The sequence below is a fragment of the Vitis riparia genome, chromosome 7 (genome assembly GCF_004353265.1).
Source record: "Vitis riparia cultivar Riparia Gloire de Montpellier isolate 1030 chromosome 7, EGFV_Vit.rip_1.0, whole genome shotgun sequence".
Lineage (NCBI taxonomy): Eukaryota > Viridiplantae > Streptophyta > Magnoliopsida > Vitales > Vitaceae > Vitis > Vitis riparia.
Genome location: NC_048437.1, coordinates 1,597,133 through 1,621,049, shown reverse-complemented (window position 1 = coordinate 1,621,049; position 23,917 = coordinate 1,597,133). Strand labels below are relative to the sequence as shown.

Sequence of the window (23,917 nt, the reverse complement as noted above, 5' to 3'; positions counted from 1 at the left end):
AGGGAAAAATTGGAAAAAAATTTATCAGGTTGGTATCGTCTTCACTGGAACCAGTGCACAAAGCGCAGAGCTCGTCGGCCTACCGACCTTCTTGAAGAGTCTTATTCGACGCTTGGAGTCTCGATTTTTTTTATTTCTATCTCATGTCTTCCAATGTTGTGTGCTTTTTCACCATATTTGTGTTTGCCATAATTGAAGTCGACTTCGATAATGAATATTTCTAGATGGCTTGATTGCTTTTTATATCAATAAAAGCAATATTCAAAAAGATTTTCTAAATCTTAATTTAGAAATAAAATATTTCCATATACCCTAAAAATAAAAAGCTACTATATAAAATATAAAATTCAAAAGGATTCCCTAAATCTAAATTTAAAAATTAAATATGTAAAAATAAAAAATTACTATTTGAAACTAGTTCATCTTAAATAGAACAAATTTGAAATTAGTTACTCAATTATGAAGTAAAGATATTTTGAATGTATTTGATTTGATTTTGATGAGAAATTGTTTTGAAATGGATACGAGAAAGTTTTGTTGAAAAGTTTGTTTTGAACTTAAAAGTTTTTATGAAAATAAATATATGTTATATCTTCTATTTGCAGGTAAAATTGAAAATGTTTGATCCATGAAATTGCATTGATGTTCTTTATTGAACTTTAAACCCATGCCCCTTCGTTGATAATTTTCTAGGTACTCTCAGTTCAGTCAAGAAGTAATGGCTAGGCTTTGAACATTGTTTAGATATCAAAATTTATTTTTTGTTTTAATTATTTGAATTTGGAGTTATTTGAACAATAACACTTTAATTGATGTGTTAGTTTTTTTTTTTAAAGTTGATACTTTGAGATTTTAGAATTTTGTCATACTACTCTGAATATGAATTTGGTAATTGGTAAATTCCAGTAACAATATGAATGTTTGTGTTGTTTCCACTTTGAGCCTTTCGACTTGAGGTGTGAAATGACCGTCATGCTCTTAGAGTGGGTTTTGGGACGTGACAATTTAATTCCTCCTTAAACTTTAATTAATACTATCAAATTATTTTTATAAAATATATTTAATATTGTTAATAACTTAAATTGAATTATTAAGACATATTACGTCATTAAGTTTCATTGAAATAGTTTTTTTTTTTGTCTTTAACTCCAAATTAAAATTAAAATTTTCAAATGACAGTATTAATTCATATTATAAAAATCTTATAAAGCGCAAGTGTTCTCTCTATCCAAACAAGTTCATGAACCCAACAGTTTTTTCTTCTTACCCCAAACAAAAGCAATTAAATATAGCGCTACACAACTTCCTAATGTACCCAAGGTAGTTTCCAAGAATTTGGTAGACGGGCCACCGTCAAAAAGAGAGATGGTTATGTTCATTCCAAACAACCCCACAACCACAATACCAGCATTGATTATCATGTTTGCTGTACTCAGCATCACTCCCATTTGCAGCAGCTGATTTTGTTTGTCATCCAACATGATATTGATGAAGTCCTCAGTGTCACCCACATATTCGCTCATCTTAGGAAAATAAGACCCAAATATTTTAGTGTAATCTACAATGTATAGCTTGTAATTTAATATAGAGATATTACAAGTCATTTCACTCAAATATGAGAAATGGAATTTAAAGTATCATCATACAAAATGTTAGAGCATGATATATACAACGTAAGCTCAAATCCTAGTAGCTTAAGCTTTTAAGAAAAATTATGGTCTAATATGGTATATCTGTTTACCTGTTTATTTATCTGTGATCATAAATCTATGACAATTAAACTTTTAGGAAAATTGATGGTATAACACAAAACACGGGACTTTACAAACTTGCAGTAAGAAATTTTCCGAGTTAGTGCCTCCTATGTTATGGATTGTAAAGTTCTTCCTCCTATGCGACGAGGGTGTTAAGAGAGTAATATACATTATGAGTCCAAATCCTAACAGTTAAACTTTTAGAAATATTAGTAGTCCAACACAAAATAAGAAACTTCAAAACTTGTGGATAGAAATTTTCCGAAAGATATACCTTTTATGACTTGCAAAGTATCATATATTTACTTCTTTCTTTTTGTGCATAAGTTGAATATCAGATGGCAACAAACTGGTTTAGACTTCGAAAATACTGCTTGCTCTGTCTTTTCTGGACAGGCAACATAGATTTCTGTACTTTTTGTTCTTCCAAATATTCATATTCTGAGTGGAAAAAATTAAGTATTCTAATTCTGCCTTTCTTCAAATATATTATTTATCACCAGCCAAGCAAAATTGCATAAAACGATATAGAATCCAACATTAACAGAAATATCAAAAAAAGGAAAAGGAGAAAGAGACTCACATCAGACAGCTTCTGCAAGATGCCATCTACTTGTACAAAGTAGGCTTCCAAAAGCATCTCCAATTCCTCAATATTGGGCTTAAAGCCACTGAAGATTTCGGAGTTACTCTCAGACTTGGATTCTTCAGTCCTATAGATGTAGTATTATTATAAATAATAGTAGAACCATTAGTAAGCAAGAAAATGATGAGTATTTTCACAAGGCAATATCATAGTAAATCAGAAATACACTGTAATTCTTGTTGATGTCATGCATATTCTTTTATATTTTAGACAAAAAAATATGATTATATTTCCATAACTTCTTTGTCTTAGAGCTCATTGACATGCCCATTTTGAAACCATTAAGCCCTTGATTGTATACCGAGACTAGCATGCACATCTTAATGAATTTGTCTATGTTATAATTAAAAAAGTTCAGGCCCAAGTAAATCTTACTAATGCATGCATTTTCCAGTTTCTCATGAAAAAACTTTGGGAAAAGTGCAGGCTTCAAGTCTAGATGAATAATCAATGCAAAAAACCCATATATTTGAATTTTTTTTCTTTTTTTCACCAAGTACCAACAATCACAGAAAATGAAAAAGAAAAGCTCTCAAGAGCAAACTTCTAATAAACCTTAATTTCTATTAAACTAGGATCTAATTATGCTTTCTTAGGATGAGCTTTTTCCTTTCTTGTTATTTTTTCTACATCAACTATTCTAAATTAAGCTGACAAGCACACCTGAAATACTGACTACTGAGGAAGCGCTAGCCTATACAGCGAAGGCATCAGATGACAAGTGTGAAAAACAAGCAAGTTTCCATTTTTGGGTAGGCATGGTGATGTCGGACAACCCTAGGATGGTTGCATATAATCAAATAGGTGGGCTAGGGTTTGTATCTTTTAGGGTTTAAGGAGAGGAACAGGGGATAAAGTTTATTGCAGCAAAATAAAATAAAATAGAGAGAAAGAAGATTAAAAGAAGAAGAAATAGAAACCTTATAGTCTCAATAAGGCCTTTTAAAAGTCTTACATAAAAGAAAATCAATGGAATCTCACCATTGAAAATTGCAAAGCACGTAAGAAAATGTTTAATTACTAATCAATACTTTGATTTATAGCAATTAGCCTTATTTATAAGCTTCTCCAGAAAATTCAAAGTCTACTAGAATTCTAATATAACCTATTATGACTCTAATTCTAATTGTTATTATAATTTAATTAGCTACTCCTGATTTAACTCCAACAAATACTAATCCTAATTTGATTCCAAGTAATACTAATCATACTTTAATTGCAACTAATACTAATTCCCTTTTCTTGATATATGTCTAAGACTTGAAAAAAAACTTGGCCTCAAGTTTTAGTGATTTTCCATGATCAATTGAAATCTTGAGTAGTGTCTTCCACTCTTTCTTTGTTCATCGACTTTGAACCATGATATGACAGAACCTCAAAGATCTCTTGAACTCGTTCAAGTTCATGCAAGATAAATTCCAAACTTCGAAAGATTTTCCAATATTGAGAAACAAGTAAATAGTTCTTAAAATAATTGTCATTCACAAGCTTATAGCAAGTTGCTTCCCACTCACTTTTTGTAAACTATCTTACAGAAGAACAAGATTCTTGAATTCTTTATATTCAAATGAAATTTCAGCAATTCTTATATAATCACACGATTCTTCATATTTGACACTAATCATGATAATGTTTTGCCTTGGAAATTCAAGCACCGGTTATTCTGAAGCTTTTACGACTTCTTTGAGTTCTCTTACAAGTTGTTCCAGGATCAGTTCCATCACCTTTTGCATTTTAGATTCATCATTGACGATTTATTCCCCCTTACTAGTAACTTCAAATTGCTTATTAATGTGAGTACTTGATGGCTCTCCTAGTTTCAAGGATGCATAATTTTCCTTTTGTTGCTTAAGTGTTGGAATTTCCTTCATTGGATGGAAAACTTTCTTATACCCATTTTGTAGAAAGTATGTAAGTGTTCTCATATCCATCTTGTTGGAATTTTCATAAAAAAGTCATGGTCTTTCAAGTACAATATGGCAACTTTCATTGCAAAACATCACACCATGTTAATAACTCAAAATTATTTCTAAAATTGTCAACCAAAATAGATGTGTCATTTACCCATACTATTTGATAGAGATTTGGATACTCCTCTATTTTTAGATTAAGCTTCTCAACAAGTTCTTCCAAACCTAAGTTGGAACTACCACCTCCATTAATAATTATAGTACACAGTCTCCCTTGGAGAATAAAACGAGTTCGGTAGATGCTAGTACATTGTCAATCCTTCTCTTCATTTAGCCTTGGTATGTTCACCAATGGTCACATAAAAAGTTATAACCTTCAACCATGGTTGTATATATTGCTCTGTTCCTCAATTGCATATGTTTTCAAGCCAAGAACTTGTGCTCTAATACCAAAACTGATGTAGAACAACCCTAGGATGGTTGCTTACAATCAATTAGGTGGACTAGGTTTTTTATCTTTTAAGGTTTAAGGAGAGGAGCAAGGGACAAAATTTATCGCGGCAAAACAAAATAAAATAAAACAAAGAGAAAGAAGATAAGAATAAGAAGAGATAGAAACCTTAAGAGTCTTACCAAGACCTTCTAAATTTCTCAGGAAAAATCAATGGAATCTCACAATTGAAAATTACAAAGCATGTAAGAACACTTAATATTATTATTCATCAATCAATACTTTGGTTTACATCAATTAGCTTTACTTATAGGCTTCTCTAAAAAATCCAAAGTCTACTAGGATTCTAATAATCTATTATTACTCTAATTCTAATCATCTTATAATCTAATTAGCTATTCTTAATTTAACTCTAACAAATGTTAATACTAATTTAATTCAAAGTAATACTAATACTACATTAATTGCAACTAATACTAATTCCCTTTCTTGATGTAAATATTGGAGATCCATCCCCATCACATGGCTTGTCCTATTGGCTAGATGGCAAAAAGTCTATTTAAAAAGAAGAAAAAAGGAAAAGGAAAATTTTCCTAGAGCCTCAACAAACACCACAGAGCACCAAAATGCTAATCTTGACAATAATGATTTATGCTAACCATATCCCGAAGCCTCAAGGTTCTAATCTTGAAATAATGGTTTTATGCTAACTATATCCCAGGACCTTGAAGAACAGCCTAACAAAAGGTGTAATGATAATATTAATAAAAAATTAAAGTTTTATTTTAGGCCATTCTCCAGCCCTCTTTTTGATGGATGATTCTCTAGATATGAGGATGCTTATTGCACTATGCTTTCAAATTCTCATTTAGAGATTCAACTATTTAACCTATAACATGAACAAGATGGACCTAAAATTTTAAAGGTTTATACCCAAACAAATTCATGTCTATAAAAATATATATTTTTAATGATAGTTATTCATCTTTGGTGGTATTGTTTTTGTAGATCCCAAATCCAACCATGTGTGTGTGTGTGTGTGTATAAACTATTAGGTCTTCTTGTTAAGGAAGGCATATTGAAGAAATAAATTCTCCCCATGATAGGATACTGCCATATCACTCATTATATAAGTTGACAATATTAGTCAATATTCCACTGAATGCAAAACTAGCCAAGTCACTAACAAATTTAAGAAGTTCCAACATAAACAAGATCACCCAAGATCAAGAAGTTACATTTGGCCCCTTCAATTTTCAAACATATATGCCGCTTAACTTGACATAGAAAATTCATTTTTACTCATTTAACCTTAAATATTTTATTTTCATGGTAAGAAAATCTTGTTTTCTCCTGAAAACCTATATTGAAGAAGCCTACTTGACATTATATGCATTGATGCAAGGTATATAGGTTATTCTTAGAAATGTTAGAATTGAATTAATGATCACCTTTCATCATCTTCTTCAAGTTCATCATTGCATAATTCCTCTTTTATTGATGACTGATCCAAAGAGGGGCGAACAAGCTTTTCTGTCAAAAACATCTCAGCCATATCATTGTCATCATCAAGCAGATGTTCAAGCTCATCTCTAACCTACAAAACACAAGAAAATAACATTGGAGGAAAACCAATTAATTTGTTATTTATACATCTGTCATTGTCTATACTTCTCCCATGTGCAGAGTGTCTTGGTGTGTATAGGTAAAATTAATTTCAGCTACAAGAAAATTGCAGAAATATTTATTATAAAAATAGAGAAGTAAATTTCAGACAGGATCCTCTGTAGTGCTAATTGTATGTTAGGCTACCTGTGCACTTCACCTACACTAGGCGTAAGAATAATTCTGGAATTGCAAGCAGTAGCTGACGTGGAAGGAATGATTGCAAATTCTGTTAGAAAGGAGGTGTTGGGTATTTGGTTGAGATTTTCTGTTAGGACCAGAGGGGTGAAGGGAATAAAAGGTGAGGTGGGATTTGGGGGAGAGGAGGAAAAGAATGATATAGAATTGGGCTTGCCCATTTGGGAGAGAACTAAGCCTCTCAAAAGCTTGGATATTTCATTTCAGACATTAATACAGAAATACCAGTTATTCCTCTACTTTTTCTCTGCGTTTTCTGGTTAATTTCTTGCCTTGTGTGTATCAAATTGGTATCAGAGCGGTAACGAACTTGAGAAAATGGCTAGTAAAAACATGGCTCAGCGTATGGATTCTATGGAGGAGGTAATTGCAGCAGTGCAGGAAGAATTTCGGCGTGAAGTGGGTACGCTAAAGGAGGAGATGCAGAATCTGAATCACAGATTCGAGCAATTCATCAAATTGCAAGAAGACGCTGTACGGGCTGGAGGAATTTCTTCTGGGGGAAATAGGGTAGACAGACCTTTTATGGGGGAGGTTCATGGGTCAGATGGCAGCTCTGGTTCCGTCGGATTTCGCCATGAATCCCGATTTCGGAAGCTCGAAATGCCTCCGTTTGTCGGAACGAATCCGGATGGATGGATTCTCAAGGCGGAGCGATATTTTGCATTTAATCAGCTAACAAATGAAGAGAAACTTGAGGCTGCAATTATGGCTTTTGAAGGTGATGCACTGCTTTGGTATCAGTGGGAAAACAGGAAAAGATCCATCGTTCTTTGGGAAGAGATGAAGATGCTTCTCTTGAAGCAGTTTCGAACAACCCAGGCCGGCACTCTTCACGAGCAATGGTTAGCCCTGGTTCAAGACGGAAGTGTACAGGATTATCGCCGGAGATTCATCGAGTTGTCGGCGCCATTAGAGAACATTTCTGATGAAGTAGCTCTGGGTAATTTCATTAACGGGCTGAAGCCAGAAATCAGAGTGGAGGTTAGGATTCTGGAACCCAGCAATTTAGGCCGGGCCATGGACTTGGCCCAAAGGATTGAGGAAAAATTGTGGATCACTGAAGCCCATAAAACCTTTAGTGGGGTTACAAAAGCAGGAACAGGGACTTCACGGGGCAGTATTGTGCCCTCTGAAGCCTCCCGATCAATTTTTAGGGCAAATCATTCGGAAGCCAAGATCGCCGGGGAAGTGAGGAGACTTTCTAAGTCGGAGCTACAAAAGAAACAAGAGAAGGGATTGTGCTTTCGGTGTGATGAAAAATGGGGACCCGGGCATCGCTGCAAGAAGAAAGAACTAAGTGTTCTTCTCATACATGACGCCGATGAAGAAGAATCGAGTCAGATTGACGTTACAGAAGAGGCAGTGGCTGATTTGGAGGCGGTTGAACTTAATCAAGTGGCGGAAGTTTCACTCAGCTCTGTTGTGGGATTAACTACCCCAAAAACTATGAAATTAAAGGGAATAGTGGGTGAGCAGGAGGTGGTGGTCTTGATCGATCCAAGTGCAACCCATAATTTTATATCTTTAGATTTGGTTAAAAGAATACAGTTGTCTATTGATGACAGTGAGGAATATGGGGTTACTATGGGGACCGGAACTGCTGTCTGTGGGAGAGGATTATGCAGAGGGGTAGCTCTTCATCTACAGGGGATTGATGTTGTAGAAGAATTTTTACCACTAGGGTTGGGAAGTGCTGATGTGATTTTGGGAATCAAATGGCTTGAGACCTTGGGTATGACACATACCAACTGGAAAACTCAAGTAATGAAGTTTAGGCTGGGTAATGAATCTGTTACTCTACGTGGGGATCCTTCACTGGGAAGACACTAGTGTCTCTAAAGGCTATGATGCGAACCATCAAGCATGAGGGCACTGGAATTTTAGTGGAGTTGAATCAGTTAGAAGGCTTGGGTGAAGAAAAGTCCGATGTGCCACCATTTCTACATCAGATTTTGGCAGATTATGCAGAAGTTTTTGACATGCCCATGGGACTACCCCCTATTAGAGGACATGAACATTCCATTGTACTCAAAGACGACAACCAACCGATTAGTGTTCGTCCGTATCGCTATCCTCATGCCCAAAAAGACGAAATTGAAAGATTAATCAAGGAAATGCTTGCAGCTGGAATAATCCAAGTCAGTAACAGTCCCTTTTCAAGTCCAGTTCTGCTTGTTAAGAAGAAGGATGGGTCTTGGCGATTTTGTGTGGATTATAGGGCATTGAATAAGGTAACAGTACCAGATAAGTATCCAATTCCAGTAATAGATGAGTTACTAGATGAGTTACACGGTGCAAAAATTTTCTCTAAGTTAGACTTGAAGTCGGGTTATCATCAAATCAGAGTTAGTAGCCAAGATGTTCACAAAACAGCTTTTCGGACTCACGATGGGCATTACGAATTCCTCGTCATGCCCTTTGGGCTCATGAATGCCCCTGCTACTTTCCAATCCTTGATGAATGATGTCTTCCGGCCCTACCTTAGGAAGTTTGTCTTGGTATTTTTCGACGACATCCTGATTTATAGTCCTTCTGAAGAGTCCCACCAGCAGCACCTAAAACAAGCTCTAGAGATTCTGCAAGCTAACCGCCTCTTTGTCAACCAAAAAAAGTGTGAATTCGGGAAAACTGAGGTGGCTTACTTGGGCCATATCATTTCTGGACAGGGGGTAGCAGCAGATCCTAGCAAGATTCAGGCCATGCTCTCTTGGCCAACCCCCACCACTTTGAAAGCTCTAAGGGGATTTTTGGGATTGACAGGGTATTATCGGAAGTTTGTGGCTGGGTATGCCCGCATTGCTTTGCCATTGACTGATCAATTAAAGAAGGATAAATTTGGGTGGAATTCGGAAGCCGCTGCAGCCTTTGAAACACTTAAGCAAGTCATGACCTCAGCCCCTGTTTTAGCGTTGCCCGATTTCACCAAACCCTTTATCATAGAGACAGATGCCTCTGGATTTGGTTTGGGTGCTGTTCTTCTCCAGGACCAGCAGCCAGTGGCTTATTATAGCCAAGTTCTTGGTTCCCGAGCTCGCCTTAAGTCTATATATGAGAAGGAATTGATGGCCATTGTATTTGCTGTTTTGAGGTGGCGGCCATATCTACGTGGAAGACTGTTCATTGTGAGGACAGATCAGCTGAGTTTGAAGTTCCTTTTGGAGCAGCGAATAGTTGGGGAAGAATACCAAAAATGGGTTACTAAACTCATGGGTATGACTTCGATATACAATACCGTAGTGGGTCAAGCAATCGAGTAGCAGATGCTCTCTCCCGTGTATCTGATCAAGTAGAGTGTACTACCTTAGTAGTACCTCAGTGGCAGCATTGGGACACTTTACGGACAGAATTGGCAGAGGATGATTTTCTGAAGAAATTAAAGGACAACATCACTTCGGGCACTCAGTCTCATGTTGGGTTTACTGTGGAACAAGGGGTATTGTTTTACAAGAATCGTCTCGTTATTCCACGGACATCTAAGCTCATTTCTACTCTAATTAGAGAGTTTCATACCACTCCAGTTGGGGGCCATTCAGGGGAAACAAAAACTTATCACCGCTTTGCAGCTGAGTTCTATTGGGTTGGTATGCGTAAGGATATAGCCAAGTTTGTTCGGGAATGCTTGGTTTGTCAGCAGCACAAGTATTTGGCCACCACACCTGCTGGGTTCCTGCAACCCATTCCTCTTTCGGCGCAGGTTTGGGATGAGATCACACTTGATTTCATTGAAGGGCTACCTCGTTCGGAAGGTTTGGATGCAATCTTGGTAGTGGTGGATCGACTTAGTAAATATGCTCATTTTATCGGCTTAAGACACCCATTTACAGCCGTCTCGGTCGCTACCATTTTCACTCGTGAAATTATGAGGCTTCATGGCATTCCTCAATCCATTATTTCTGATCGGGATAGAGTATTCTTGAGCAATTTCTGGAATAAGTTGTTTAAGTTGCAAGGGACTTCTCTTAAGCGTAGCACTGCCTATCATCCACAAACTGATGGCCAAACGGAGGTTGTTAATCGATGTCTAGAAACTTATTTGCGCTGTTTTGCTTCTGATAAGCCGCGTAGTTGGGCTCGATGGTTGGCTTGGGCTGAATATTGGTACAATACTTCATTTCACTCCTCCACTTGTTGTACCCCTTTCCGTGCTTTGTATGGTCGCGATCCACCCCCTCTCATCCGTTATGAACGAGGCACTGCGTTGGTGTCTACTGTAGATAAGCTTTTGGATGATCGAGATGCTGTCTTGGATGATTTGCGCATGCATTTGTTACGGGCGCAACAGCGGATGAAGCTGCAAGCTGATACCAAGCGTCATCATGCAGAATTTCAAGATGGTGACTTAGTTTTTTTGAAGCTGAAACCATATCGGCAGCGTTCTCTTGCGCAGCAAAAGTTCAAAAAATTAGCTGCTCGATATTATGGTCCTTTCAAGGTTCTGCAGCGTATTGGCAAGGTGGCTTATAAGCTGGAGCTTCCCCCAACAGCAGCAATCCATCCTGTTTTCCATGTCTCTCAGTTGCGACCTGCACATGGAGTCTCCTCTTCTTCACCAGTTTTACCTCCACAATTAACTCCTGAACTTGAACTTGTTGTGGAACCGGATTTATTGCTAGATGTTCGTCCGAAAGCTCAAGGCCAGCCGGGTGAAGTTGAAGTGCTGTTGAAATGGAAGTCTTTGCCAGAATATGAAGCCACTTGGGAAGATTTTCATTTGATTCACCAACAATTTCCTGCTTTCCACCTTGAAGACAAGGTGAAAGTTTGGGGGGGAGGTAATGTTAGGCCACCTGTGCACTTCACCTACACTAGGCGTAAGAATAATTCTGGAATTGCAAGTAGTAGCTGACGTGGAAGGAATGATTGCAAATTCTGTTAGAAAGGAGGTGTTGGGTATTTGGTTGAGATTTTCTGTTAGGACCAGAGGGGTGAAGGGAATAAAAGGTGAGGTGGGATTTGGGGGAGAGGAGGAAAAGAATGATATAGAATTGGGCTTGCCCATTTGGGAGAGAACTAAGCCTCTCGAAAGCTTGGATATTTCATTTCAGACATTAATACAGAAATACCAGTTATTCCTCTACTTTTTTTCTGCGTTTTCTGGTTAATTTCTTGCCTTGTGTGTATCATTGTATAAATGATCAATTCAAATTTAAAACAAAAATTGTTTATAAAGATGAAGATGGACATAAAAACTTAGACTACTGCATCTTTCAGGTTTTATCTATCAAAAACTATACTCCACTATGAATGATGAATGATGCCCCTCTAAAAGGAAGCTCTGATCACTTTTCTTGGGATAAAGAGCTAAGTAAAAAATTATTGGATTTCATAAAGGAGACAATTTTAGAAGTTATGCAAAAAACTAAAGACAAGAAAATTGAACCCCTCCTCTAAGAATTTTGTTAATCTGACATGTGTGTCCAAGCCCATGAGTTTTGAGGTTGTTGTGTTGGACCCTCTTTATCCATTCCAAAAATGATACCCTTGTGTGTCCTTAATACAAATTCATTCTCATTCACATTCTATAAGCAATTCTCTAGTATAGAACTACTACCATCCCTGTTAAGGTCAACATCCTTACTTGTGAATTTTGTAAATAGAAAAGGGAGATACAGCCCGAATAATCATAAATCAAGCATAATGTAACAGAATAGAGGACTTCTCCAATTTCCACTTAGTTGGAAGGTTACAGAGCTCCAGAAAGAAAGACAGAGAGAGATAGTTGCTGGAATCAAAACCTTGATCAGGTGGAAGGGTGCCTAAAAAATGACTATAGTCTCTTTAATGAGTATAACTGGAAAACACCCAAGATTTCTTTTTAAGCTATGGAGATCCAATGATTCCTACACTCCATGCATTGATATACTTAACCTAAACATTGTAGCCAAAAGAACATAAATATTTTGATTCACCTTTCTGAAATCATGAACTTAGAAACAAAAAATGAGTGTCATTTATAAGAAGATTATGGTAATTTACCACCAGAGACAATCACGTTCCATCAAAAGCTTTGAACTGACTACCTTCATTATTCTAATGGATATTTTGCTGAAGAAAGACAGAATATGCCACCCAAAAAACAATGATAAAAGCACTCCTAGCAATAAATATTCCTAATAAGACATTGAGGTTCCATTTAGAAAGCTTTAGAAATGTGAGGTAAACATTCCAAATGTATGTCATATTTCTATGTACAGAAATTGAATCCAGTAGTATGTAACTAACCTCTAAAATTGACAGCATAAACTCAAAGTAAACTTCAAATACATATTAAAATCTTTATTATGTCAACAATATATTATTAATTACCTTCTGTACCCGACCAGATATTGCAACTAAGCGACTCTTTATCTGTCTAACACGCTCAAGATTAAGTGTGCTGATATTAGAAGTCAGTTCATCCAATGCTGGATATGCCTCTTGCTCCAGTGTTTGTGTCTGAGAAAAAATTAAAGCAAAATGGCACCTTATAAAAGAAATAAACTTGTTACTGGGAAGGAAGAAGAACTAGTATGCACCGTAATTAAATCTTCATTACTCCAAAGAATAACATACAACCCTAATTTATACTGGGACTCTTCAATAGAATCCTCAAAATTTAGGAAACCAAAATTTAAACTCAAAAAAAAAAAAAGGATAACTACCAAATAGATAGCTATCTTTATTTTCAAACTTAGACAAGACTCCTAATCTGATAAGCATAAAATTTAAACAAAAAAGATTAATTCAAATAACTCATCTAAAACTAAAGGAATTCAAATGATATTTGACTCTAACTTCCAACAAAACTTATATACAAAGGTGAGATGAATTGAAAAAGGAAAAAAGGAAAAAGATACTGTAGCATTGGGAGGTAGAAAAAAATAATATATATTGTAGCAAGAAGTCAAGCAAAAGTCATTTGAAGGACAGATCTACAAATTAGACATTGATTTTTCGGTTCTACATATGCACATCCAAATTAGAATTTGGTTTTGATTTTTCGGTTCTACATATGCACATCCAAATTAGAATTTGGTTTTGTCCATTTATTTTGACCTAGTCATCCAAAACCTTGCAATTCTCTGAATCTTGAAATCAAACAATCTTATCTTTCCATTTAGAACCAAAATTAGCAGTAACTCGTTCCTGAGATACTCTAGGCACTACCTCTTCAAGCATCACCTTCCAGTTTCCAGGATCCACTGTTACTTACAGGTTAAGGAACATGCTACACTTTAGGACACTGGGATTCAATTGAATATGCAATAGAAATACCAAATACGTAATTGATTCGATTTCAAAATTCTAAAAACAACAAACAGAACAGAAATTACAAAGATCAAATCAAGACCTATAAACATAAAAAATAAGTTAAACTCACTGGTAAAAATTTGAAAAACAATAACAAGCTCCACTTTTAGAAAACAAATAAATAGGAAACACCTCCCTAAATCCTCAAGGCTTTTGGGAGTTATACACGGCCATGTGCGTTTGGCTGATTATGTAGAAATTTTGGTGCCCTTTCAGCGAGGGAGATGTCTAATCTTAGTTGGAGATAGCAAAATTGATGTTATATTTAGTTCAGCATAACAGAACCTTAACCTCAATCACTCAAGGTCAGGTATAGGAATAAATGTATAAGGGGATAACATCAAAATGAATGGTGTCAAACAATCAACCAAAACCAACAGAATGCTAAACAAATATCAACTTAATTTTTTCAGGTTGGTATCATTCACCCAAGCCACCTTATGGATTAGGGCATGATTCTGCCTTCAATTCTAGCTTCTTCACTGCATCTTTTACTTTTAGAACCACTGGCACAACTGCATAGATCAATTAGTAGTCAGGAAAATATAGTACAGCCCCAAACTTATTCCTTGTCAAATCTCATAGGTGGAAAGTAAAGACTAAAAAACTATACCCCTTTCCATAGCATGTTCTCTTGCTTTACCTCACACATAATCAATTCTGTTGCTGCATAATACTAGCCCTCAATTATTTCCCTTTATCAGTAAACAATATCAAGTTTCAAAATGATTGCGAACTTCTTAATTAAATGATGATCCAGATAAAGGAATAGGCTTATTAAGAGAAAAACTAGAACCAATCCCAAACTTCTCAACTGACTTTCCCTGCTAAGGTAAACCAAAAAATTGAACGCATTTTTCTACATCACCAAGAAGTAGCCAAGGGAAAGGCTTTAGAGCGAATATTCCTCAACTTGCTAACCAATTTGAATTGCATCCCACGTGGTATTCAACCAACAGGTGGATAATCTAGAGCCAATCTGCTGCCTCAAGACCTTTCCAATGCATAGAATTATAATCCACAAAAAATATGGCCAAGTAGCCAAATTATAGAATTGCCTAGCCTAATCCCCCATCCCCCCGCCCCCAACACACACACACACAGAGAATAACACTCTTGGAATAGATAACTGCACTGAATAAGCATTCACTCCTTATAGTTGAAAGACATTAAGAGCCTCAGATTTCAAACCACGGAGCATAAAGCTAGAAATTCTCAGTTGTTCACAAACTCAAATAAGATATTTTTCAACCTTTAACTAAAATAGAAAGGTCAATAACAGTCGATCCTATCCCTTGGCCCAACTAATCTAAAAGAAAAAAAAAAAAAGGTAAACCAAAAGACCAAAAACCCTCATTCATTATTATTTACAGTGGCATGAACATTATTGCATAATAGTAAAAACAGTATTGCTACCATAGATTGAATTTTCTCGATTTTTAAATTGAAAACTGATAGTAATAATAATAATAATAAAGCTCTAACCAATATAGGTCTCAAAATAAAGCAGCTAAATGACCATGAAAAACTACTCAAGACACTTCTCCCTGGACCAAAATAGGAATATTAATCAATGTATTGTGGATCCCACAAGCCTAGCTTTTGGGTTCCAGATAAGTTTCTTCCTTCTCCAGCCAATACATGGCTACTACAACTATTATTTCTCTTTCACATATGCATAGAGTTGGCAGTAGATCCAGTTTAGAACAACCAAAAAATGCCTGATACAAACAGGACCCTCTTATAATTAGGTTGGTCAATATATATCCAATCATTCATCTATTGTCAAGATAGTTGTATTTATATCTATCCTTATTTAAAACAAGGGTCATTTCTAAAACTTTGCTCAAGAAACAATAATTGACGAATAAATATAAACCAAGTGTTGGAAAATCAAGGAGTATATTTGCTACCCAACTATGTTGTATAGTTGTAAAAGTTTAAATCTTTGATTTATAGGGATTGATAATCAAATCCCTGATTTGTAGGAATTGATGAAATCTTAGTTTCCTAGAATCATTAAATTATTTTTGTATAAATTCTGTAGTTATGGATAGATAAAATTTAGATTTTAATTTTCTTAAATGGTATCAAAGCCTATGCTCTCTAGGAAAATCTTGGGAAAATCTGACTCCTGCAGCAACTTTTCTGAAGAGACCTTCTTCGGGTTTCATTCCTACAGTGCCCATATTGAAATAACCTAATGTTGAATTACAGATTTCTCATTTCTGACTAAATGTCTGAGACATTTGAAACTAAACCCAAACCTGTCACAAACTCAACAGTGGAGACACCGTAGAGTCATACTATGGGAGAATTTCTTGAATTTGTAGGCTTCATATAGTCTTGATGGACAAAATCATCTAAAGTGGTCCCAAGTCATGAGAACCTTTCTAAAAGGGAAGGGAAAGTCGGGTCACTTACTGGAGTCTGTTCCAAACAAGGAAGACCCCAGATTCTGCGCATGGAATAAGGAGGATTTAATGATCATGGCTTGGCTTTGGAACTCTATGTTTTCAGAGGTTAATGACACAAATATATGTTTCTCACCACCACTAAGGAGATATGGGAGGCAGTTCGTCAGACTTACTCAAAGGTGAAGGATGCAGCTCTTGTCTGTGAGCTAAAGAAAGAATTCAGCCATGAAACAAGGTAATCCCTTGGTCATTGAGTATTATAATACCATGAAAAGCTTTTGTCTTGAATTTGATTATTATCAAGACATTAAAAAAAATAAAATCAAGTGTAATGAAGATGCTATTATGTTGCAAAAGTTTGTGAAAAGGGAAAAGATTTTTGAGTTTCCTTAAGAACTTAATGCCAAAACCGATCAAGTTCATGTGCAAGTTTTGGGAAAGGAGGACGTATTGTCTTTGAGTAAAGTTTTCTTGTTGATTTGGGCAGAGGAGAGTTGAAGAGTGATTATGCTCCACATTCAGGTTACTGAAGGGTCAGATATAGTATCCTTGAAATAGAATGAAGAGGCACAAGATAGAAATATAGGGAATAATTCCAGACCTACCAACCTAGATGGAGTTTGATGTACCTGTTTTGCAAGAAACCATGCCACAAGGAGGCATGCTGGAAACTTTACAGGAAACAGAAAAATATTGGTTGGATTGGTGGTACAAAGGGAAGCCAACAACAGAGTCAGGCTCATTTAACCATGGAGGACCAACAAGAAAAGCTAGCCATGGAAATTAAAGGCTTCAAAAAGGAGGAGATCATGCATCTAGAAACCCCATTAGCAATGCTGGAAAAACCAGCTGCACCCTGCCCTCTTGCCCAGGCTAGTAAGTCTATTTCTTATGCATTTAGAGCCTCAAATATGTCCAACTCCTATATCATAGACTCAAGAGCTAAGAATCATATAACTCACTCTTCTAGCTATGTTGTTGTTGATATTCCATGCTTCAGTAATAGGAAGGTGAAAGTTGCTGATGACACTCTATCAACCATTGCTAGTCAAGGGGAAGTCACTCTAACTCCTCTTCGTTTAAAAAATGGCTTACATGCTCCAAAGTGATCAATGAATTTGCTGCCCATTCATCAATTACCAAAAATTTAAATTGTAGTGTGACCTTCTTTCCTACTCATTGTGTTTTCCAAGACCGGGTTACAAGGAGGATGATTGGACTTGTTAAGGAGAAATACGGGTCATATTTTCTTGAGGAAGAACCTACTAACGGTGACCAACCCTTAATTTCATGTCTCTATAAAATAAATTAGCTCCAATAAGATACCATTTGGCTTCATCACTTTTGACTTGGACATCCTTCCTTTGGGTTGCTTAAATATATGTTTCCTTCTTTCTTCAAAGATATTGATGTTAATTCTTTGCATTGAGATGCTTTCAAATTTGTAAAACACCATCAAGTTCCATTTCCATTGAGCAATAATAGATCTTTAGTTCCTTTTTTGTTGATTAATTATGATATTTGAGGTCCATCTAAAATTCATAATGTTTTGAGGACAACATGGTTTGTAACCTTTATTAATGATTCCACAAGAATGGCTTCGGTGTTCCTTTTAAAACAAAAATCAAACAAGAGCAGTGTTCTTCTAATATTCTGCAGCATGATTAAAAACCAGTTTGGAGTGAGTGTTAAGAACATTCGTTTAAATAATGTAGGGACTATTTCAATCAATTTTTAACTCCTTTCTTACAAAGAGAATGCATTATCCATCAGTCTTCATGTGTTGATACCCCACAGCATGTGGCTAAGAGAAAGAACAGACATTTGATTCAAGTCACCCGTCCTCTTTTATTTCAAAATCATGTTCCTAAAAGCCACTGAAGAGAAACTGTTTTGACAGCAACTCACTTGATAAATAGGTTACCTCCTTGGGTGTTGGGGTTTAAGAGTCCTATTAAAGTGTTTTACGAATATTTTCCTAATTTTAGTGTTTTTCCAAAACTTCCCCCTAAGATTTTTGGTTGTGTCATTTGTTCATATTCATAATCGACATTGAAGTAAGTCATGTGTATTAAGATGTATTTTTGTGGGATATTCTACAACTCAAAAAGGGTATAAATGTTATTATCCCTCTTTTCTAAATTTTCTGTTTCTTTGGATATGACTTTGCATAAAATCAGCCCTTCTTTACTCAGCCTTATGTTCAAGGGGAGATATTAATAGAAGATAAGGGTTCTCCACATTTGTTTTTATTGGATTCACCAACAAAAACATGTAATATTGTTTAATCTGAAACTGAAATTTCTTTTCAGTTTTAGAATTCTGCAGAAAATATTCTAGCCAATATTCTTACTCATTTTACAGAAAATTTAGATGCTATAGCTCCACTTGACTCCACTTATTCTAGAGTTCTTACTCCCAATAGTAAAGAACTCTACAAAATGCTTAGATTACTTCTAGGGAACTGACTAAATAATTTTTTCTACTGGAGCTCCTATTAATGCTATTTGTCTTCAAAGGTTGACAATGCCAGTCTACTGTCCATTAGTGCATGGTTGTTCCCTTCACACCATTAATCCCTTCGGTGAGTCATTTTATCCTGTACTTGGAGCTCTGTTCTGGTCAAATTACCTTGGTATAACTTTTTAAATTAACAAAATTCAACTGTGATCTTCAACTTGTATAGCATTTCTAATTTTCAACTCCACCAAATAGATAGCTACTTATTGACAATCTCAGATGGTAAAAAAGACCTATTAGAGCAAATAATGAACTAGTAAACCACATACCTCAGACTCAAGGCACCTGCAAGCCGATTCAAGACAAGCTTCTAGTGCTCTGAACTCAAATGGTAACACCTTTGGTCCTGCAGCTACTCGTTCATCCTCTGAGGTCTTAGGGCTGTCTTCTTTCACATCAACATTTAGCACTTCAAAGGAAACATTAACCCTTTGAGATGGCCTTTTTCTTGAATTTGTTACTGAACCATTAAAACCATGTACTGAGGGTGAGCCCCAATTAGCATCAGCTGCATCCTCTATCTCTTTGTCATGGCTTTCCATTGCCTTTTACAAAACAAACAAACACGTAACTTACCAAACTAACCTGGAAGCCCTATCACGTGGTACAGTTCAAAACAAAAAAGGTTGAAAATGACAATATACTTAGTAGCAGCAAACAAAACACCGTTTCGATGGCTTTATAAACACAGTATATTAGTTCAATTTCCATACAAGTCCAAACACCCCATGATTAGAATTGTTAAACCCTCACTTTCCTAAATCCTTAAAGGGTTATAGAATGGCACTGAATACTTTCAAACCCAGATTCTAGGGCTTGAAATTGAACCACAACATGTTTATTTAGGATGACTTGCAAAAAGCTTAAAGTTTCAGGGAAAAGGGTAGTTCAACGAGAATATTTCACTGATTACTTCAAAACTCAAATTCTAGGGCTCGAAATTGACGCAGAGCATGTTCATCGAGGGCTCGCTACAAATACGACCATTACAAATCAAAACAAGCGAAATTGATATACCGGTTTTGGCATGACGCGATGCTGAAGATCCTCAACAAACTGCACAATCAAAGGATTATTACTATTCACCATCAACACCTCCTTAGCGGTGATAATGGCCTTGATGTGCTCCAAGTTGATCACAATAGCCCTCTCCCTCCCGAGTATCGTAGATGGATACGACAACACCGGATCGAGAACCCGAAGATCGCGCGCGGGCAGCCCAGTCCGCCGCATCACCGAGTGCTTCCCGAGCTCCTCCAGATGCGACTGCCCGGACTCCAACACCACCAGCCATGCCCGGATTCCGATCCCTTTCCGCCGCGTCTGCGCCGGAACAATGGCGAATTTAGCCATCTCTTCCTCTGTGTTGAGCTTGGAAACCATGATTAGGCTTCTTCTGGAATGTCTGTTAGGGTTTTTTTTTTTTTTCTTTTAATTTGGTCTTTGAGAATATGGGGAATTCATTTAAGATGGTTGGAGGGGTTGGCGCCAAATTCGGAACTTTAGAAGTGGCCGACTTAACTGATTTTCAAATAGGTTTGACCGTGGCTGGCCCACTTGATAATATCCTCAGTCATTGTTTCTTTCTTTTTATCTCGCTTTTTAAATTCAAGTGGAAACTACCTGCTCACTTCCTATCTTGTTTGAATCCTAAAAACATTTAATAAGTATAAGATAAAAGATAAATATATGATATTCCATTTATGTAGGTTTTTAATTAACCTTGTGATATTGACACCTAAAAAAATTTAATAAAGATAAATATATGAGTTGAATCCAGTTGATGGATTTTAATTAAATTAGAATCAATTAAAAGTGATTTGTATTTATTAACGAAAACCAATCTGATTTAACATCGATTCCATGCCGTTTAGTTCAATTTATTTAATTTGGGTAAAAAAAAAAGGGCTATATATATATTTTAAATTATTAGTTTAAAATTTTATTTTTATTTTTTATACTAAAAGCTCGTTTCACCGATTTTAAAAAACATTTTTAATCATTCTAATACTTAAAAACAACTCTTTTAATAAAAAGTTTCAAGTACTAAAAAATTTAAAAACGCTTCATAAAATCATTGTCAAATGAACTTTAAATAACTAAATATAAATTATAGTATTCATAACAATCTAACATAAATAAATTATATTCAATGTGTTAATAAGATCATGAATCTGCTAAATATACTCGATATTTTTTTTTTATCTGTTAAAAATGTTTATGACGACATGTGAATCCGAGGGAGATTTTCAATCTTTCTTAAATTAACCCAATAAATTTAAATTTTTGAAAAAAAAAACACTTGAATTGCTAGTTTTTTTCCCATATTCTTATGATTTATAATATTATCATTTTTCAAATAAATAGTTTATAATCCTTTTATATCAAAAAATAGAGAAATTAGTGAATCTTCAATACCTATATATAATATTTGTTTCTTTGTGTTAATTTTATTTACCTCCCATTAGGTGTCGATATTTAGTCCTCATAAGTTTGAAATTTCATAAAATGTTTTTCATATTCTTTTCATTTCTTATTTTCACCTACCCCTCTCTTACTTGAACTAAGAGAAATGTACGATGAAATTTCAAATCTATAGGGGCTTGATATATTTAATTAAAATCATAGGAGATGAATGAAATTAACTCGTTTTTTTTTATATAGAATTAAAAACATTTATGTTACGAAAACAAATATTCTAGCATGATATTTGACGATAGTGGAGAGGGAATTAAAAATTAATCCATATGGAGATATGGTAAAGGATAAATTTTAATTTGATTACTTTCAGTTGGTTTATATAATCATTTGCTTGTAATGACAATTATTGTAAAATTTAAAATAAGAGCTTTAAAATAGTTGATTTGGAAACTTTTAGTTTTAATTAAAATTATTGAGAATATTTTAGATATTTTAAAATATTTTGATTGCATTGTATACCATGGTAATTATGTCTTTTAGGTATATAAGCATATTTTATCCAAAAATATTAGAATTACCTATTTAAATTTTTAAGAGGGCAAACATAAAGTGCCATTTATAGTTTTTATTTATTTTCTCTAATTTAATTGCTACCTAAATATTTTGTGAGGTGGAAATTTGATTGAGAGGGGCCAGGTTTTATTTTTATTTTTATAATACGAGAAATATAAGGAAATTGAGAAACAAAAAATGATATACTGAATTAAATTTTTTTAAATAAAATATAATAAAAAATTAAAATGAAAAATAAAAGTGTTCAATCCATAAACATAGTCATAAGAAGGTTAAAAACAATTAAATAGTAGACATTTTAACAAGAAAAGTAAGAGAAAGTTATAGTCCTTAATTTTAGAGCCTATTTGGCTGAAGGATTAAAAATGAGAAAACTGATTTTAAAAATTCATAAAACGGTTTTGTCGTTGTTATTTAATTCCAGTTTTTAAAAACAAACTGATATAGAGAATAGTTTTTAAAAAATAAGTAAAAGTTGATTTCACAATTTTTTTTAAAAAAGAAAATAATTAAAAAAATTTTAAAAACCATAAAAAGAAAATAAAATTGAATATGATATAACGTCATGTTTGATAACCACTTTTGAAAATAATTTTTAAAATTGATATCTGATATTTTGAAAAATAAAAGTCTATTTGAAAATGTGAAATATTTTCAATCCGTTTTTAATATTTTTAAATATGTTTTAAAAATAATTTTTATATCTAATATCTTATTTTTAATTATTCTACATATTTGTATAATTATTTTTTAAAATAATCCTTAGAAAATATAAATCAATTTCTGGTTTGTGTTTTTTTTTCCTCTATATAAAATGCTTAATTTTGGGGAATTGAAGAAATGAGTATCACTTTTTCCTTGGCTGACCTTTCAACAAAAATATCAAGAGGTTTGGTTGAGGAGGTGTTAGTGCAAATTGATAACTTTATTATCCAATTAATTTTGTAGTGTTGATATGGAGCCAATTCACAAATGAATAAATTATTTGCCTATCATTGGGGAGGACCATTTCTTGCTACAACTAACCTTCTTATGAGTTGCCAAAATTGAACCATGTAGTTGTTATTCAGTAATGTCATTTGCGTTATTGAATGCATTATTAGTATTTTTTTTATGTTCTTGAACAACTATAAAAATATTTTATTTAGAGGTAAAAACAAAATTTTTATTATCTTTATTAGTGTATGACTTTTTTTTTTTTTAGTTTCTTTTGTGTTCTTTAAAATGAAGAGAAAAAATATTTTTTTAGTATTTGAGAAGCTCCACTAAACAAGTTAATATATTATCAAATTTGGATTCGGGTTTTTGGAAGTTATAAAATTTAAGGTAAGTATATATTTATGGTTGGTAAAACTTTTAAAATGACTAATACAAGAAATTAGAAAAATAATGCTTTTTATTTTCTAATTTGATTTCTATTATTATTTTTTAATTTCAAAAATTGTTTTTATAAGTTTTAAAATTATGTTTATTTCTAAATTTGTATTTAATTTTAAAAATAATTTTTTGAATAATCTTTTAGCAAGTTTTAAAATTGTGATTATCTCTAAATTGTTATTTGATGTAAAAAAAAAAAGATCTTTAGAATTATGAAACTCTCCACATTTCTAAAAAGAATTTTATAAATATAAATAGAGATATTTTATTTAAAAGATCGATAAACTTTTATGAACATTTAGAAAGCATAGTCATTTATTAAAAGTTTCATCCTAAACTCTCAAACATTTAAGATCTTTTTTTGAGAATAACTTTCAACCACAAGAAAAATTAGTGATCACGAGTAAGGGTTTCAAGGGATCTATTAAGAAGTACAAGAGATTGTTGCGTTGGGACGTGGAAAAATAGTATAAATGTCGACGATATAAGACTCAAAAGAGTAGATGCATTCGATAAGATAAAACTGCATATCATTTTCTTATATTTAGTAGATTAGTTAATGGTTGAAAAACTACCTGTAATTTTTTACATCTAGTAGATTGTTAGGTAATTTTTTTAACGTTATTTCCACCTTTCTTTTGAGTAATTGATTTTATTTTTATTTTTATTTATATAAGATTTTTGCCCTCTCC

General features: G+C 34.2%; 1 protein-coding gene across 1 annotated transcript; it reads right to left on the bottom strand.

Annotated features, from left to right (window-relative positions):
• Positions 1-1,173: 1,173 nt before the first annotated feature.
• LOC117917245 (magnesium transporter MRS2-F-like) lies at positions 1,174-20,295 on the bottom strand. Its single transcript, XM_034833454.1, has 6 exons — positions 19,872-20,295; positions 19,124-19,399; positions 12,934-13,062; positions 6,213-6,358; positions 2,338-2,467; positions 1,174-1,523 (listed from the first exon to the last, which is right to left on the bottom strand). Exons 1-6 carry the CDS (start codon positions 20,235-20,237, stop codon positions 1,239-1,241), a joined length of 1,332 nt encoding a protein of 443 aa, XP_034689345.1. The 5' UTR covers positions 20,238-20,295; the 3' UTR covers positions 1,174-1,238.
• Positions 20,296-23,917: the final 3,622 nt, after the last annotated feature.